This window comes from Drosophila gunungcola (genome assembly GCF_025200985.1).
Source record: "Drosophila gunungcola strain Sukarami chromosome 3L unlocalized genomic scaffold, Dgunungcola_SK_2 000002F, whole genome shotgun sequence".
Classification (NCBI taxonomy): Eukaryota; Metazoa; Arthropoda; class Insecta; order Diptera; family Drosophilidae; genus Drosophila; species Drosophila gunungcola.
The window spans coordinates 5651944-5670927 of record NW_026453178.1 but is presented as its reverse complement, the minus strand read 5'-3'; the positions used below and the strand labels follow the sequence as shown (position 1 = coordinate 5670927).

Genomic DNA, 18984 nt, shown 5'->3' with positions numbered 1-18984 from the left:
AATTTGTTTCATAAAATGATTAATTAACTTTTATTTTTTTTATATTTTAAATTAAAGAATCAAGTTTTGATTTAGTTTGTATTTTAACATTTTAATAAATTATTTTTTATTCAGGAAAAAAAATTCAAAGATTTAACAAAGTAACTGATTCAAATGTCCGTTACAAAAGTTCCAGTTGGTCTGGGAACACCTAAAGTAACCCCTAAATATGCCAGCGTTTTTCCGCACTAGATGTGCACACACTGGCGCGCAGCAGCGCCCAACTTCGCGTTGCAAAATGCGCTAGTGTTGTTTGTGTTTGTGATTGTAAATAAAGGCCAAACAGTCAGTGGGAGACGTTTGGACCAACCTTTGGGCCTGGCCAGAATGTAACACCTCGAAAAAACAAACAGTTAAATAAGGTTTTTATTTATTTTGTTTCTTGTGTAGTTTAATATTTTCATGTGTTATTTTGTTTAAAAAGAGTCGGTGGAAAAGTGGTGAGCGGAAGTGGGAAGTGCTATGAATGACAACAAAAAAGTGTGTATTGGCCAAAAGAAGCTCTGCAGCAACAAAAAGACCATTCTCACCCACACGGCGCTCTTTAAACGCTACCTCTCTTTCTCTCTCTTGCTCACACACACAAATTAAAACAACTTCGACGCGTCGTCTCTTGCAAACTTTTTAAAGCGGACGCCAGCGATATTCGGTTCTCATTTCGATGTGGATCGGTAAAGAACCTGTGTCGTTTCCGCCGCGATTCGCAAAACAACACAAAAATAGCCATATATATATTTTGCTCAATCAAATAAGCCACTGCGCGTGTGTGTGTGTGTGTGAACAGGAAGAGATCAAATAGATCAGAAGCAGTGCAAGAAAGAAAAGTGCAAAGCGAAAGTTTTGATCGTGCAGCATCCGCCATCTCGCTCGGGCAGGCGCGCGTGTAACGGTAAACACCTCTCACTCACTCGCCCCAACAACACAAAACATCACATTCCAAGGAAAACGAAAAGTGTGTCTGTGTTTAGTTTCCATTTAAATTAATTTAATATTCGATTTTGATTTCCATTGGCCAGATGTGTTTATTAAATGATTTCGCACACTGTGTGTTATTATGGCCCTATTGAATAAACTCTTTTTTCCGTCGGCAACACCAACAACACCCGCGAATTTAGCGGCTGCGCCCACGCTTACCGCGGCGTCCGCAGCAGCAGCCGCGCTAGTTAATAACCAAACAACAGCAAGTACAGGAACAGCAGCAACAACATTGCCGGCACGTACAGCTCACGCTTCTGCCGGCGTCGCTGCCTGCGTCTCTGCCTCTGCCGGCAATAGTTCGTCGTCCGCAAAAGCTACAAAACAAACTTCGCGAAATTATCTAAGGTAAGTATTTTATCTGTTTAACAACAGAAAAACTAACACCCGGTATTAGTGTATCGATGAATGCGCCCACAACAAAAGAAAAATAGGTGCAGCTGCAAAAACACTCTCGCATTTACACACATGCGAAAAGGCGTTCTCATGATGCGTTTCACTCTTACCTATACCCCACCCCCTGTCTTTCCCCCCACCCCGTTCTCTTGCACTACCTGTGATTCCTCTTCCTCTTCCCTTTGTTCGAACGCAAATTGGCAAAGCGTAAACGAGGACGATAACCCAGCACACAAATTCGGCATGCACAACTCAACGTCACGTACGCCGCCTGCCTTTTGATATGATTTGAGAAGTCTAACCAATATCAATGGCCAAAAATCGAGCCGGAAAGCAGTGAATGCAAAATCTTTAGGGATTACGGTGATGCATTTTGCCATTGCAGCTGTCCCGAAAACGTCACAAAGAAGGGGCATTATCATGGTCCCTTTTCCTTGGGTTGTACGAACTACAGTGAGCTCTTCTTAAAAGACACCCGGCTACCTTAAATTTATGGATGGATCTAGATTACATCCTCGTATTTACGCAAAGATTTATATGCAATTTTCATTGCCAGATGACGAAAGGTAAAATATGTATGGCATAATACGATTTGTTATTGGAAGCCCTAAAAAAATTAATTAGATTTTAGCTTTTGTAAGTATTAGCTTCATTAAACAATTTGTTTTCACTAACACAAATTACTATTCAGTCTAACTTCATGGTTATTCCTTTAAATTTTTTTAAATTTTACCAATCAAAAATTATATACAAATGTGAATTTTCCTTTTCAACTATTTAATACCGTTTACCATTTTAATTTTAAACTTGTGAAACAACTGCTTATTGACAATTCCTAATAATATTTCTTGTTTAAATTTTAATGCAGATTTTAACTGAAAGTTTCAATTAAAAATGTATTTATAGCTAGAAAAACTAAGCTAAACCAGATTATGGATATAGTTTGCATATATGTACTTGATTTAGTTTCTTTAGTGCTGTTTAAGGCTTAATCGGCCTCTAGTTCAATTGTGGCAGACCAGTAATTGGGCCAACAATAACCACATATTGCTGCTCCACTGTATATCGATAACGATAGCCTGCATCACAAGCAGCTCCAAGAACAACAACAAGCCCTAAATCACCCAAACCCCCAGCAGTGCATATTGAATATTGGTGTTGGCTGCATGTGTGCGAGGAGCTGCGTTGACGCCTGGCTATTGCTGTCTTCTTCGCTCGTATGGCTCCGCACTCATCGATTGAGCTGCGCGCGCAAATAACTGTGCCCCACTATGCTTTGCCTGTCTGCCTACCTCTGTCTCCCCATCCACAACCTAACGTCGATCGTTTCGTTCTCGGCTCTCTTCGTTATCGCTTCGGCTGTGCTGCCCTCTCGCTCGCACTCCCACAAACTGAGGCGTCGGTCGTGGTGCTGGCGTGGGGGCGTGGTGGGGGAAGGCGGCAGCAACGTCAGGCGCAAATGTAAATAAAAGCGAATCACATGACTTGCTAATCGGCGGTCGCGGCCTGCTCTCGTGATTATTATGTCATACACATTTTGTTGTTGGCGAGGCGCATTGTTTTTGTTGCTTTTCGCTTAATTCATTTCGTTATTATTTATAACACTATTTACTTATGCTGCTGCATACACTTTACAATGTTGATTTTTGACACTTTACGCGACTTGTGCGTGGGTTCTGATTGTTGTTTTGGTTCCTGTTGTTGTGACTGCGAGTGTGACTGTGATTGCGGGGCATGAACAGAGGGATGCTCTGCGAACGGTTAGCTGGCAGACACACCCACGTCCGCTTTTCTAGGAATGCGAGTTTCATACCTTCAACAGTTTGAAACAACATTTTGTGGAACCAAATACGATAAGATTTCAGGTCTCCGAAAAGCTATTTACTTGTTTAGTTTAATAAAGTTTTTTTTTCTTTATATTAAGCTCAGCACTTTGCATTTACTAAAAAGGCCAAAGTTACACATTGTTAAATATATACTACAAGTTTATTTAATATTTTGGAAACTGAAAATAAATATAACTTAAAACCGCATTTTACCTTTATAATTAGTGTAAGGAAACACATAAATCTAGAATAATGGAATTCGATTGTTTCGTAAGGAATTAACATTTTAAAATTAAAATTATAATATCTGCGTTCGCTTCTTTTATAAAATCCTTATACTTTAATAAGGTACCTTTTATTTTTTTTATGATTCGTTCAATAAAATATTAATCATTTTATTTTGATAGCAAACTTTTTGAACCCTCATGCTGATACAACATATGTAGATACCAAAACTCTTTCGGTATGCAAAAAAACCTAATTGATGACAAGTTTCGGTGACATTTGTTGACAGTGTCCATAAAATATTTCAATCGGTTTTCCATAAACGTAATCTGAGGGCCCTGTTGCTTGGCTAACTCGATTAGCGCCTTGTCCATGCTGTCATTCGGCCACCTTATCGGTCAGACGCCAAGCTGGCATTTAAAATATATACAGCGTAATGGTGAAATTGTCAGATTCGAGTGTGTATTGACCAATATTCGGGTTGTATATACATTTATGGCCGCGCTTGTCGCCAACATTCGCCATCGCCATCACGTGATAGAAACTTTTCACTCTGCTAATTAAGCGTCGACAGCTTTTGGGGTTTTTGCACTTTGCCCACAATCACACACTCTCACACTTAGAGAATAATAATAATAATAATAAAAAACCTGTAATGTGTAGACAGCTGGCCCGACTAACTCCCCCTCAAAAACACCCCGAAACACCCCCTTTTTAACGCTATCTTTGTGCTAGGTCAGGATTTTTTCGGAATCGCTGTAAACTAAACAAACGTTTACACTAATAGCAGTTAAAAACTCCACACGGGCCAAATTAATTTATTTGTTTATTTGCTTAATTTAGTTGGGTGACGGCAATAAATTATGGCAGCACGCTTGGGTAAATTTCCACGACAGAATCTGAACCTCCACTTATCGTTCATATTTCCACCGGGCCCAAAAGAAATGATTTAAAAATACTTTCGGTCTGTGATAGGCAGATGGTTAAGAATAAAGAGCTAGCGAAAAATAAAACTGCCACTTATGTGTGTACACTAATGAAATGGTGAAATGCTGGAAATCAAGGTCTGGACACCTGAAGTGAATCAGCCGAGGGGAGGGTGAATCATTTTCTTTAGACCCGACTGGGTAGTCGTGACCATGTTTAGACATTTGCTAGCCAGTTGGTCACATGACAGTTTTTTGTTAAATTTCGCCTCGATATATGCATGATATAAAAGCAAAAAATCCAAAACCAGACGGCTGGCATCATGTGCCTTTGAAGGCGCGCATTCCTTAACCCAATTCGCAAGTCATTCGCCCGATATCCACCACATATGGCGTCCAAAAATACATATAGCCGTTATTAGCGAGCTGGTATTAATTCCCGACAAGTTCGGGGATTTCAGGCTATACACAAACTGTGAATTCATACACCCCTCGACGCTCTAGTACTCACAATCGCTTTGCGATCTACAAAGTGCGATTCGCAAGATTTCGATCGCTGGACTTTCACATGAATTCGAGGCGCATTCGGCTACGCAAATCAAGCGAATTAGCACCCTTTGTGGAAAACTTTGGCCCAACAAAGTCTCATTATGATCTGTGGATCAGGGCTTCAGGCACGTGTGAAACACAATAAAATACGCGTTTGATTGGCGATCAAACAAAGCCACACATATCAATCTTCCACAAAAAAAAAAAATCAAAATCACCGCTCTGAATGAACCATTATGGATGATTTCACTTAGAGCCTTAGGCAAATGAGTCGTAAATTGGGAGGGAATGAGAATTCATTAATAGTTTTTGATAACTGACCGCCAATTGAATGGCCAAACACTTGCCGGTCGGCCAGACATCAATCAAAGTGGCTCGCAGCAGGTGTGAACTTATTACATGGGCCGTAACGTAACGCTGCGACGCGCCGTAAGGTAAGGTAATAGAGTAGTATAGTAATAGACGAGGTGCCAGCGTGTCTGGCTCTAGTTTTCTGGCTGTGGGCCACATGTCAAGAGAGGTGTTATACCCATCGCCCCGAGCCCCGGGTCCCGTGTCCCATGCCATTATCATCCTCATCAGTGAAATTAAATATGTACGCGTATGGCTGCGGAAAAGTCGACACACAAACTTTAGTTATGTGCAAACAGAAATCAGCACATTTAAATGGCAGCGTTTCGAGTGGAAAGGGGCGAGGCGGTGATGTGGTGCTTCATGTGCGAAGTCGCGTGGTCTGCCAAGTCATATGAGTAGTGAATCGTCGTATCCAGTTTTTGTTGTTGCCTCGGGACTTGTTCCGATAGCAAGTGCACTCGGAGAAACAATAGTCATTTAAATATTTGTTTAAGTTTCAAAAGGTATTCACAAAGGAATCTTCAACGATTGTTGATATTTAAAAGTGTTTTCGTATTTTATATTTGTCTTTCTCGTGTTTATTAATCTTTAATTTCATACTACTAATTTTATTAATTAATAATTTGTGACCAACGATTTAATCCATAAATGCAAACTTAATTAAGTTGTGGTACTCAAGTTACTTCATATATTATATTTTCAGTTGATTAGCGCAAAAGAAGATATATATTAAATGAATGTTAATTTAATTAGCAATGAATAGAATGCATTACACCAAAATAACAATAAAAAGCAATGATAATGGCAACACGCTAGTGGTCAAGTTCAATTCAAGAGAATTCCACGCCTCTTACAATTCTTAACTATTAAATCGGATTAACTTCGATTTCGCTTCAAAATTTTGAATTATAATAATTCATGAACAATTTTAGAGCTTTGTGAAGTTGTATTTGTATTTATGTACTCGGTTTCTTTGCCAGTGTAGACGCAAACGCTTCTCTGTCTGCGGACTGGCCCTGTTGTCACCCATTATCAGTTGACATAACGCTTTTGTTTTCCACTGCTTGCCGCCGCCTCATATCAATGAGCTTGGCAAACAAAATAAGCGCCCCGAAGTGCCTAAGCCGAGAGCTCCATTAACAGAAGCTCAACGAGACATCTTATGGGTGAACCATCCGGGGGCGGTATTTCCGAATAATTTCCATTGGCCCAATGGCTCTATTTAAATTAAGTTTACGAGCCACGGGCACTATTTACCATCGCCTTAGGCCTAATCCAAATGCTCATCGAATTTAAAGGGCATTATACCAATAAAAAACACCTGGGACTACAGTCGGCTGTGACTTCAGGGAAATATGGAAATATTATGCGAGCTAAGCAAACAGAAGTGTGAATAATGAGATTGGTAGTATCTATTTTTATTACTTTTTCGCCGAACAATAACTCTCAAGCCGTTAAAGTAATGGGGTGCTGATAATTATTTAGAAGCATTAAACGTTAAATTGAAACTTTTCGGATCATTTTTTACTATTTTTCGTAATTTATGTGCGGCTTTAAGTTTATGGCTCCACAGATCATTTTGTATTATCAAATTTTGATTTATACCTCAGGGTAAACGTTAAAATATTGTATTATGGGGGTTATGACAAATCCACAAGTATTTTCTTATCATTTCTTGTTTTTGTTTATTCTAAAGTTTAAACTAAATTCATTCCCCGAATTAACTTTAATACCAAAATGGTTTCGTTAGAAACTGAATGCATGAAAATTGCGTTATAAATAAACAATCACTGAAAGGAATTTTTTGCCACTTAACCACATGATTCTAGGCTGTAAACTTTTTTTATATGGCTGCTTACAAAGAACTTGGTTATTCTGCCTTATCTGCAAGGTCTGCTAAATGTTTTTCCTTTGCTCGTGCTTGTTTATGTAAATGTTTTCGATTATTCAGTGAGCCCAAACTGCTGAATGAAACCATTTTTAAAATGATTCATTCTGCTCTTTTATTGTTACTATATTTCTTGCCAGATGGCGGAAGTTTCGTGTTTAAGATTGGTGCGTATGCGTGATGTGCGATCACCGGATTCCGTCATCTTTTTGTGACTCTTGCTCTTGGCTTGTTGACATTTGGGCCATGATCTCACCTGGGCAAAAGTTGGCTTAGTCCTGGGACTGCCCGACCTGAGTCACGTTGTGTTTGCCAGGTGGAAACAAGTGCGCAATGTTAGCACTTGCTGTGGGCGGAGGGTGGAGGTATATGTACCTCTGGTTACCCGGGAACGTTTATTGATTGATTGCGCCCGCAAGTGCTCACCTGTCCTTACCTCACCTGCCTGCTCCCCCGTTTTCCGGGTCTGTTTGCATTGGTCTCAAGTGACAATGAAAATCACTCGATATTTTTGTCGTCATTTGCTCATTAGTATTGTGAGCGTCGACGACGACGACGGCGACGACTCTTGTTTGTGTTTACTTTTTGTAGTTTTTTTTTTTTGTTTGGCCGCCTGATAAATTTCTTATGTTCCAAAGAGTGCGAGTGGGATTTCGGGTGTATTGCCAATTCGCTTTGAACTTGACATTCGATTTTTGCGCCCAAAAGGACGGGGTGAAGGTCGTTTGATTGCACAGGCCTGTTTTTAACGGATTTATTTGTGTGTGCATAGCTGCTTATAATGGGCCCAATGATAATGATAGTCAATTTGCTGGGCGCAGCTGCCGTTATACTATATATATACATTATATATACATTATATATACCCATTGTCGTAGTCAAACGCCAACGTCTCCATCGCCATCGCCATCGCCATCGCCATCATCGTTGTTGGACGGTCGGTCGGTTGGTTGGGTCATGTGACTTGTTGTATGGATGGAGCAACTGGTTGTTGTTTCGCTTTTGCCGCTGCCGCTGCCTTTGCCTTTGCCTCTGCCGCTTTTGCTTTGCTTTGCTTTGCCTTGTCTGGCCCGCCTGGCTTTTGTTGGTTGCTGTGTTGTCGTCGCTTTGGAAATCTGTGTTTATTTGCCACGCTCTCTTTCACTCACTCACACGAAAAGATAAACACTGAGGGAAAAAGTGCCATCTGCACACAAGAAATCCATTCTTTAAGGTTAAACCCAATCATAAGTAAATTCAAAAACTACCACCAAATACTTTTGCCATTAATAGCCAGTGGTTTATCATTAAATGCTTTTATCGCACTTATTTGAGATATAATGATCCCTTTTTGTTAAATAAGAGTTTTAATAAATTTGAGTACGAAACAGTTTTTTCGATTTTGGCAAAGTTATTTATTATTTCTTAACTAAAAATTATAATTTTCTCAGTGAACCCAAATATGAATATTCCTTTGGTTTGACTTCATTTTGTAACTTTAAGTGCTTACATTGCTCACAAGCCATGTGAACGTGAATTTATTTTCAAAGGACTTACGTTGATAAAATAATTGTGAATAAAGACTAACTTTTGTTAAATTATGATTGTAAATTGTCTAAAGATAAATGTAGTAAATTTTGGGTCGTGTTCGTATGTATCGTTCTAAACATAAATAGTACACTCTTGAGAAATTTTATCAGATGTTTGTGAACTTAAATTAAATAATTTTAGATTTAGCGATCTTGAATCTAATTGAGAAGGTTAAGGTTTTTCTCAGTGATAATACCGCAGACAGGGAGAGTCAGCCGGCCAGACACGCTCTGTAAAGTCATTAACTGATGCTGATTTGATTACAATTGTGCGCCTTTACTCTCTGTTTATCACCGTGGTTTTTGTTTATTTGAGTAGTGCTGTGGCTGTGGCAAACCGAAAAGTCTGGGACATATCAATTGCGGGCGACTTCCCATATCAATCAGTGGCGCGGAATGGAGTATCAAAGGGCTAATCAAAACATAATCCAGGCAAAGCCCGATAACGCCCGTCCCCACTCGAGTGGCACTCCGCCTTACATCCCCCATAAGTACACCTGGCCATATCAATCAAAATATATAGTGCAGACCCCGTGAAAGAGAGGGCTAAAGTGGCAGAGGGAGAAGGGAAGAGCGGGTTTTCTTGGCTTTGTTCATTATGCATGCTTGTATTTATGTATGAACTTATTTGCTTAATATTGTTTGGCTGTGGCTCGCTTTTGTTTTGCTTGCGTAGCTGAAAAAGCATGTGATCCCAGCGAGTGCCCCACCTCCATCCCCGCTGGCCCTGCCTGCCCCGCACAGAAATAATGAAAATAAAAGCTAAAGCAAAAATATCAGAATAAACAACGCTGGCTGGCTGGCTGCCTCTTTGAGCGATAAGTCAACTTAGCGGCCTTTCGATAATTGTTTTCGCGCTGATCTCTCCCATACTCGACTTGGCCAGGTCAGCAGCCAAGGGGCCGCCTTGTACTTTCTGGCTTCTGACTTTTTGGCCCCATTTGCTCACGTAGTCATAGTGCCCCAGTGATCAGGGCTGCTGACAAAGTCCATTTAGTCGAACGTACGTGGTGCACCCTACATAGGAAATAGCGGGGCGTATAGATTGTTTCAAACGCTTAAACTTTTTTTGCTCAACAATTGTTTCTTGTTCAAAAAAAAAGATTTCGTAGCATTTTCATATACATGTGTACATGTTTCTAGAACACATTTTAACTCAAAATTCCTAAGGAAAGCACGCTTTTTCGTCTGCACTAGGTAGAAACTCCCCTTAATGTATTTATTTCAATAATCTCAGCAAATATAAAAACCTAGGAAAGATAAGTACAAATTAGGAATAACCAAGCACTTAATTTATTTTGATAAAGAAACATGTATTGGAGTACCATATTTATTTTTATATACATTTCTTTTAAGATAAAAATTTTAAAGAAATTTAAGTGGCAGTGTTGTAATATATTTTTCAAGTTTTTTTTTTTTAAGTTTTCCAACCTTAATGGTATAAACGGTATTAACAGATTTCATGAAAAAAGCGAATTAAAAAATCATTTTGGATTCCCTAGGGCATTTAACCTTCGACAGAAAACCGCTGAGGAATGACATTAATGTTATTAAATTTTGGCCATATGTCTTTCAACTAATCCATCAAATAATCATTCATCGTTGTCTCTTGACTTTTGCCCAAATAATTGTTTTCCCTTTCTCTTTCTGATGTTTATGTGTATTTGGGTTTGTTTTTTGTTGTTGAAAAATTTTAAACAACATATTAACACATCAGTCTATGACAAGCAACAAATGGTGGCCACATGATGCTCGTCCGTCCGACTTTTGAGTTCCACTTGCGGTTCGGTTATGGTTCGGATATGTTCGGTTTGGCTGCGCAGCTGGACGAACGAATGGACGGATGGATCCGACAAATCATGTGAGCGGCGCTCCAATTTGGATGCCCCATGTCGCGGCCCCGAAGTCGCCTCGTTGAGGATCGTTGCTTGTATTATCTGCATGAGTGTTTCAGCGTACTGCCCTCGTCTATATGTACCTATATCGATTGGCCAGGCAGGCAAGCAGGCAAACAAGCAGTCAGGCAGGCCTTATTATAATGCATATGCGAGTGAGCTCGCCGCGCCGCTCGTCTCGCTCTGACGAGTGGGCACGGGACCTGGGCTTTTCAGTCCCCGTTGCCGTTCCCGTTCCCGTTCCCAATTCCACAGTCCCCAGTTCTCGGGTTCCCAGTGCGAACGCGAGCGCCTTGAACTTCATTTGCTGACTAGCATCGCGGCTATAAAGATATCGGCGCGTCGGCGGTCCGCGTTAATCGGGGGTCCAACGGTAAATGTTACAGTTTAACTTCTCTAACTCCAGATGACTAAAATTGAAAAATATATGAACAATCAATACTCTTAGCTCAACTTGTAATACTCAAGAATAGAAAATTATCGAATAAAATGATGACATGATCTACAAATGCCAAATTAAAATTACTGTTTTGGAAAAGTTTTACATTTTTGCATCTGTAATATGTTTTAAATGTTAATAAAAAAAAATAAAAAAAATGAAAAAATAAAAAAATAAAAAAAAAATGTAAAAATAAAAAAAATGTAAAAATAATTAATACAAGGTACCCATTTTACACATTGTTTATTACTTAAAATCCACGTAAAAAAAAATAAATAGAGTAGTAGTATTTCTGCCGTAACACTGTCGTGACTTTTTTGTTAATACATAAAGAAGTTGTTTACATTTTTATTTGCAACTAAATCGCAAATAAATAGTGAGCTTTAAATTGGTTATCAATTTGGTATTGATGTGGAGAGCTTCAGAAATAAATATTTATTTAATACCTATTGTGATGTATTCGTTTTTTTTTAGAGCAAATTGAGCTTTAATATAAATAAAAAAAAAATTGCTTTCTTGCAGTTTGGTTTTTTAAAGTTTTATATTTACTTTTTATTATTAATAATTTTGAAAAGACTTTCTCTTTGTTTCTCTTTGTAAGTTTGATTACAATTATGGGTTTTGTCATCCAAAATGTTTTCTGTTGTGAAATTATAGATAGGCAAGGTCGAGTTAGAGAAGTAAAACCGTAACTGAGGAAATTTCCGGCAAGACAGTTGGCGTTATCACGAAGCTGCAAGTGGAATTACCCATTGTCGCATGCATACGCCGCCCTTCAAATCCAAGTAAGCACGGCCAATAAATTGGCCTCGATCCGGGAAAGCCGGACACCGGACAGCCGAGGACAACAAAGGGGCCGACGGTCAAGTCCGGCTGGTCGGTCGGGCCCACTATATATCCGCTATATCTATATCAGTAAGCCCTCGTGACCGAGCGACCGGCCAAAAACCGAAAACACCTTCGTAATCGCTGTGCGTGCGGGCTCCCCCCTTCTTATCGCAAAGCTGTAAAACATTTATTAAGCTCTAAAACTAGTTCGCCCACTCCACCACTCCCTCCCCCTGCCATTTAACCCAACCCCACCCCCTGAAACGGCAAACGACTATCATCAGTTTGGGCTAATTGTTAATTATAGCGCTAATTTCACGAAAGGCGCCTTCTCAAAGTTAGCGCTACTTAGTCAAGCCATTTATAAAGCCACTAAAAATAAATTAGCTCAAATCTGTTGTACAAGCTTTAAATCGAGTACAGGGGGCTGCCGATTTGTCTGGCAGGTGGATTGGATTTCAAATTGGTTTATGGAAGCGGGGGAAACGAAATATCATTAGCGTTGACAGGATCGATCAACAAATAATTGATTACTATTTATTTTGACATGTTTCACAAGGTGTTTTTTTTGTATTTACACAGCGTTTAATCATTTCTAAGGAAGAATAAACTGGAATTTAGATTTGGTCCAAAGAAGACTCAAGTTTATCAAGGGCGTAACCAGAAACCTTATTTTAAGATCCTCTACTGCTCATTCAGAGCTCATTTAACAAGATTGCTTGTAAGATATATAGCTACTTAGATCATCCAATTATAGAATTGCCGAAAATAAATTGGTTTAATTTAACATTCGAATTTTGCCGTCATGTGACTAGTGACACCTTCACTCCCCCCATTTTCAGAGGGTTCAAAGTTCAGCGGCCATATCCTCGACGTTCTGGTACTGGGGTGTACAAGATTTGTCGCCACTTTTCAACGTCCCCGCTCGTAGAAAGGCATGAGTAATCGTCACGTGCCAACTGTGGGCTCGCTATATATAGAGCATAGCATTTGCCATTTTATCGACGACAATGAACAGCACAGAATAAGAGAGCTGTTCGAGATGTGCGCATTATAATGAACCTCGTCTGCTCTGGGAAACTGTGGGTGGCATTTTTATGACCTTCGACCAATTTCAGACGGTGTCGAATGGCACTGAATGGGTGGGGGGAATATTTAGACAAGACCGGAAAATAAATTAAAATATATATGAAGATGTATGACATTAGGAGTCGAGATTTTATTACCGGAGTTAATAACAAAAAACAAATGTTGTAATACTGTGAACAATATTTTATAATAATTATACAATGACAGTTGTTATTATTTAGAGCAAGGAATGCTTTTAATACTATAAAAATGCTATCCGAAAAATAACATTCACAAAATATTATAACATTTTGGACTTACTATTGCTAAAGTTTTTTTTTTAAATATTACTTTTTAATGTTTTCATGTTTTAATTTTAGTAACCTTTTTCTTATGTTCCTCTTTTTGCAGTCGATTCCCCTTCGAGGGCAGCCAAGTGCGAGTTCTGCTCTACAAAGAGGATGACAGTCGGCGACTGCTCTTCGACTCGAATGCCCTGCAAAAGGTGACGCACAGGGACTCATCGGCCACATCCACATCCATAACCTCCTCATCATCCTCTACGAGTGGCGGTGGAAAGTTCCTCAAAAATGAAAAGTACACGTCCCTCCAGAATGGCAAAATCCAGACCAAGGCACATTCCACCAATGGCAGCAACTTCATCGAGGTGTGCGCGGAGTATGGCTATAAGGTGAGTCATCTACCTTATATTTTATTTGCTCTGAGTGTTTTTTTTTTTAATTATATCAAGAGGTATCTAATCTCATATATTTAATGATGAACTCATTAATTTTTAAACTGCTTTTATAAGCAATTAAATTTTTAGGCTGGATCATAGAAAACAGATTACCAGATAAAGAGTTTTATTAAGAAGAAGGGACTTGGAATGCACGTAAAGCCATAAATATTAATGCTAAATATCGAACTTTTTAGTTTCGTTTTAATTAATTAAAGTTAAACATGTTGAATAGGGATTATATCAAACTCGCATAGTAAGGCTTAAAATGGCTTAAGTATTTCCTTTCATATAACTTGATATGTTATTTACAGCACAATCGGCCGTCTGGACCGGACATCACACCGCTGGGCGAGATGGTGTTTGGCTCGCTGCCGATGTCCTTTTGCGGAACGGCTCTCAAAGTGCACTGGCTGCCGGAACCGGCCAGGATCCTGTGCTCCCAGGTGTATTTGACGCCAACCAACAATGGAGGATCCGGATCGGGCCACTCGCCCTACTCCACGCTCTCTACGAACAGCCTGGCGACGCCGCGCAGCTCGATTTGCAGCGAACACGGCTCCATGGACGGCCTCTCGATGAACTCGTTCTCGATGCCGTTCAGCGTGAGCGTGGGCCGCCAGATGAGCCTGACGCCACCGCTGGATGTGCCGGCGGCGACGGCGGCGCCGGCCGATCAGCAGTCACTGTCCGTACAGTCGATCGACTCGAGCGGACCGCGCTTCTCTTCCACGTACAGCACGGCCACGGATTCGGGCTACTCGGCCAGTGGGAGTGGCAGTGCGAATGGCGGGGATCAGTGGTCCTATCAGTACTCATCCACGCGCAGCAGCTTGGGCAGCGTCCTCTCCGACCAGTCGGATGCGATGCGGAAGCTGAGCATGGACTCGGCCTGCTACACGGGATCCTCTCCCTATCTGGACGGATTTGCCAGCGATGGCTGTTTGCAGCGAAGAATCTCGCGCAATTTGCGCACCTCCTTCGAGAACGAGCATTCCAAGAACGATTTTATCGGCTTCCTCAGCGACAACTACGCTGTGGTGGCCTCAGCAGGAGGAGGAGGCGGCGGCGGCGGCGGAGGAGGAGGTGGTGGTGGTGGTGGCAGTGAGGGCGGAGGAATGGCACCACCGCAGTACAGGAGGGCCAGCTACTGTGCGAACGAGTCGCGCAGTAATCCGGAAATGGGCCGGAGGCAGGCCAACCTGCGGCGTCGGGCGAAACTGGGTCTGGCCGTGTGCATCTCAATGAGCGAGTCCTTCGAGGAGGAGATGGAGCTGTTCTGCAGCGAGCATATTGCCTTGCTGGAATCTATGCTTAGTCGACTGAGAGCCAGCACGGAGCACGCGTACATCAACCATAAGAATTTTCTGCAGGTTAGAATAACACATATATGCATATGATTGTGTCTGTATTAATCAGTGAATTTTGTTTAATCCCCCAGATCATGTTCCAGGCCTGGCAGGATGCGCAGCAATGGTTCAGCGATCTCTTCACAGCCCCGCGCATCAAGACGCCCGTCTGGCTGAGCATCACCACCAGCGGCAGCAAGTATTCCAAGACTGTGGCCGAGAGATTCATCAAGGAGCTGTGCGACCTTCTCTCCTTCGCTGACACCAAGGACTCCAATTTGTAAGTTAACTACCTTTCAATGCAACAAAATATTGTATATAGATAACAATTCTTTGTCTTTTGCAGCTTCATCAGCACCATGCTGACGGGGATTCTCACCCACCACCTAGGCTGGGTGGCCACCGTGTCCGCCTTTAACAGCGCCGGCTCCCGGCGATCGGAGTCCTCCGCCTCGGCGGCGGCCATTGACCAGCGCGCCAAGCTGCTTCAAGTGGCCCAGAAGCATCCGTACAATGCTCTGTGGGCGCAGCTGGGCGACCTCTACGGAGCCATCGGCATGCCGCCCAAGCTGGCGCGCACCATTGTCTGCGGAGCCGAGAAACTCTGGGTGGAGAAGCTGCTCAACGTGCTCACCTATTTCATCCGCTGCAGCGAGGTGCGGCGAGCGGCCAAGCGGGAGGATTTCAACAAGCAGCTAATCAACGACTTGGTGGCCCAGAGCCACCACACCCAAAGTCAGGCGAGTAACCAGGAGCGGCACAAGAGTCCACCGGCGCAGATGCGCGGACTGAGCAGGACGGCCACCTGCAAGCAGAATCTGAATGCCATTGCCGACGATGCGGACGACGAGAATGGCGAACTGAATGGCTATGGTGGGGCAAACGAGGATGGGGAGCAGGACGGGATGGACTCCGGGTCGCTGGACGCCAGCGATGGCATGCAGACGCTGAAGAAGAACGAGATCCCCACGGTGTTGGCCTTCCGGGACTCGCACTTTGTGCAGCAGGAGCTGCGTATCGGCAACTATCTGATGGACACGGGCATTGACAAGAAGACGCTGCTGGCGCGACAGGCGCAGAAGTACTTTCGCACTGGCAAGGACGGCCGGATCCGTTTGACAGTGACCACGCCGGACAACGTAGAGCTGTGCATGGAGGAGGAGCAGTCGAGCGGCACTGGCTCAGTGAGCACTGGCTCCGTGGACGATGGTGCCATCGAGGCCATCGAATACGACGACAGCGTGGAGGCGCCGCCGAAGAAGAACTTCTTTTGGAACATGGTGCCTGTGGCGGGCGTCAAGGAGGGACTGAGTCTCAGCGACCTGGCCAAGTTGCAGCAGGGCATCCGGATCATCAATCGCAAGCTGGAGCGCCGCAGCAGCAGCTACTCTGTGGAGGGAAATCCCGACCAGCAGCAGGGCAAGACGGGCGGAGCAGGTGACTTCGAGCCCCTCAGCCACGAGAGACGCGCCTCGCATTTGTCGCTCTCGGATCTTATCACGCAAAACAGCATGGGCAAGAGCGATCGCATGACCTGGGGCATTGAGCCCATCAAGGAGAACGTGAGTTTGGAGGAGCAGATCCACTTTGATCACTGCCACAAGCTGATCGAGCGCGAGCACGGCATCTGCCGTCAAACATCGGCGGATAATGGCAACGGTGTGGTCTTTGTCCTGGGCGACAACGAGCCGCTGATCAACCTGAAGAAGAGCAACGAGGATCTGAGCGGAGATCACGATGCTAAGCCCACTTTGGCGCTGTGTGCGCAGCATCAGCGCACCCACGACCGGAGTAAGCACTCGGGCATGAAGTTCAACTTCGAGCAGTATCCGCAGATTGCCACCAACTACATGAAGAGCAAGAACCTGCTGATGTCCAACTACGATCTGCTGATGGACAAGGCCACCAAGCTGGAGGCCAGCGAGGCAGCTGCCCTCAAGGGCAGCGATAGCACGGCCACGCTGGCGGCCAGCAGTAGCTCCACGGCCGCCCTGCCTCCGCCCGCCACTCCGGTGGCTGCGAATAGCGAACGGTGCGTGGTATGCAGTAGTGGTGTGGAGTGAACGCCTCAGCCACCTGGAACCAGACGCCCTCCAATGCCACCGAGCTGGAGTTTGAGACCGACGAGGTGCACTGCTATAATCAGACTGCGAACGGCACTGGATCCAACTCTAAAGCACTGCAGTCCGTGAACTCGGCTGCCTCCATAGACACCCTCAAGTCGGCAGTTTCCGTTGAGCCACTGAGTCCAGCGATCCCCACTCCGTTGCAGACCACGTACATGCGCAAACAGCAGCCCAAGCGGGTGCCCTCCGGACGCAGTTCCGTCTCCTCGGTGGCCGCCAAGTGTGCGGCGGTCAATGTGACCCAGCAGCTGCTGAAACTGCCTGTTCCGGGCGTCAAGGAGCTGCCGCAGGACGACGACTCTCCGGGCGATCAGCTGCGGGCCGGCTTCATTCCGTCGCTGCTGCTGAGCGTCAGCGATCACTACGTCTCCGACATGGTCCTACAGGTGGGTGTTTACAGTTTATATGATTGTCAATCGATTCTTATTAAATTTTCTATTCTAAATTTTTGTAGGGCACTTGTGCACCGCCAAATAAATGGGAAATGCATCTGCGCGAGGATCTGGCATTGGCAGCGCGTTCCGCTTCACTCATCTCGCAGCCGGCGGAGAACATAGCCATTGTGGCGGACATGGACAAGTGGGATGTTCGGCTCATCTCGTCGCAAACGCAGCAGTTTCCCTACGCCGGCGGACAGAGCTCGCCGGTGGGCATGTCCCAACTGGTTTCCAGCATGCTGGAAACCGTCCAGGCCATGCATGTTGGCGGAATTACCCGCCTACGAGGTAAATGCTCCGAATTTGTTTTATTTAGTCTTTACTAATTCTTCACTCTTTCATTTCAGTGCCTGTCGTTTCTGGAATCAAAGCTGCAGGAAATCTATCTGCAATCGGAAACATTGGCAGCCTTTCTGCTGGAAACGGATCCGTGCCGACTGAGCGACATCACCAATCCGCTGCAGCTCTCCGAAAACGATGTGCCGCTGCTGCTGTCGATCGCCTATATACACACTCCTAAGATCAGCCGCAAGTGCGGCATCAGCTTCAGGTGACAGGCTGTCTGCATCTTCTAAGCCTGGACATTGCCAAAAACATTCTACGAAGCAACCTTTCACCGAGCTCTTCTCATGCATCATCCAAAGCGAAACAAGCAAATACTCCAGCGAATTTTATTTTCACTGATTTTGTGATATATTTATACGTGTATGAATCTAGCGCTTAAAAGCAGGGTACGTTAGTGAGCCATAGCTTAGCCTTAGCCCTCGAAACGAACCGATCCGATCGGAGGCGAAACGATCGGTTCAAGACTTTCATCGAAATTTACCACATCCACTCATCGCGGTCACATGAAGAAGTATTGTAAATTAACCGGGTTAGAATTAGCCGGGCCAGATTGCGTTGGCGATGGCGGTGACGATGATAATGGAGATTCCGGCTTAGCAGCGCACTCGAAACGCTCTGCTATCGGATCGATCGATCGCCAAAACATATCTTGCCCCGCCCCACACTTGTGTAGTGCTTGATTTAGATTTAATAATTTATGACAGCAGTAATGTAATCGTAGAACTAATTGTATAAGTTTACAATACCATAGGGACGGAGTGCAGCTACTAAATTAATATATATTGCATTCGAGAAAACAACTAAATCCACAAATAAAGAAAATCAAAATATGTATATATTTTTGAAGAAAAGAATATACAACAATTTTAAATAAAAAACGAATTTGCTTTTTTTATTGAAGAGTTTACAAAACAATGTAATATCTTTGTTGTTAGTTGTTGAAGTTATATGAAGATTCTGGTTAAATAGTCGATTTTTCGTGAATCGATGTGAACCCATTTGAGATCTCGTTTTA

General features: G+C 43.3%; 1 protein-coding gene across 1 annotated transcript; it reads left to right on the top strand.

Moving 5' to 3' along the window:
* The first annotated feature begins 267 nt into the window (after positions 1–267).
* On the top strand, positions 268–18864 carry LOC128257544 (uncharacterized). The gene is given in 10 exon segments (XM_052988594.1): positions 268–401; positions 1056–1362; positions 13388–13667; positions 14027–15085; positions 15154–15341; positions 15408–17113; positions 17116–17573; positions 17642–17899; positions 17901–17912; positions 17972–18864. Coding segments are annotated over 9 exon segments (4437 nt in total). The 5' UTR covers positions 268–401; positions 1056–1093; the 3' UTR covers positions 18179–18864.
* The last annotated feature ends 120 nt before the right edge of the window (positions 18865–18984 follow it).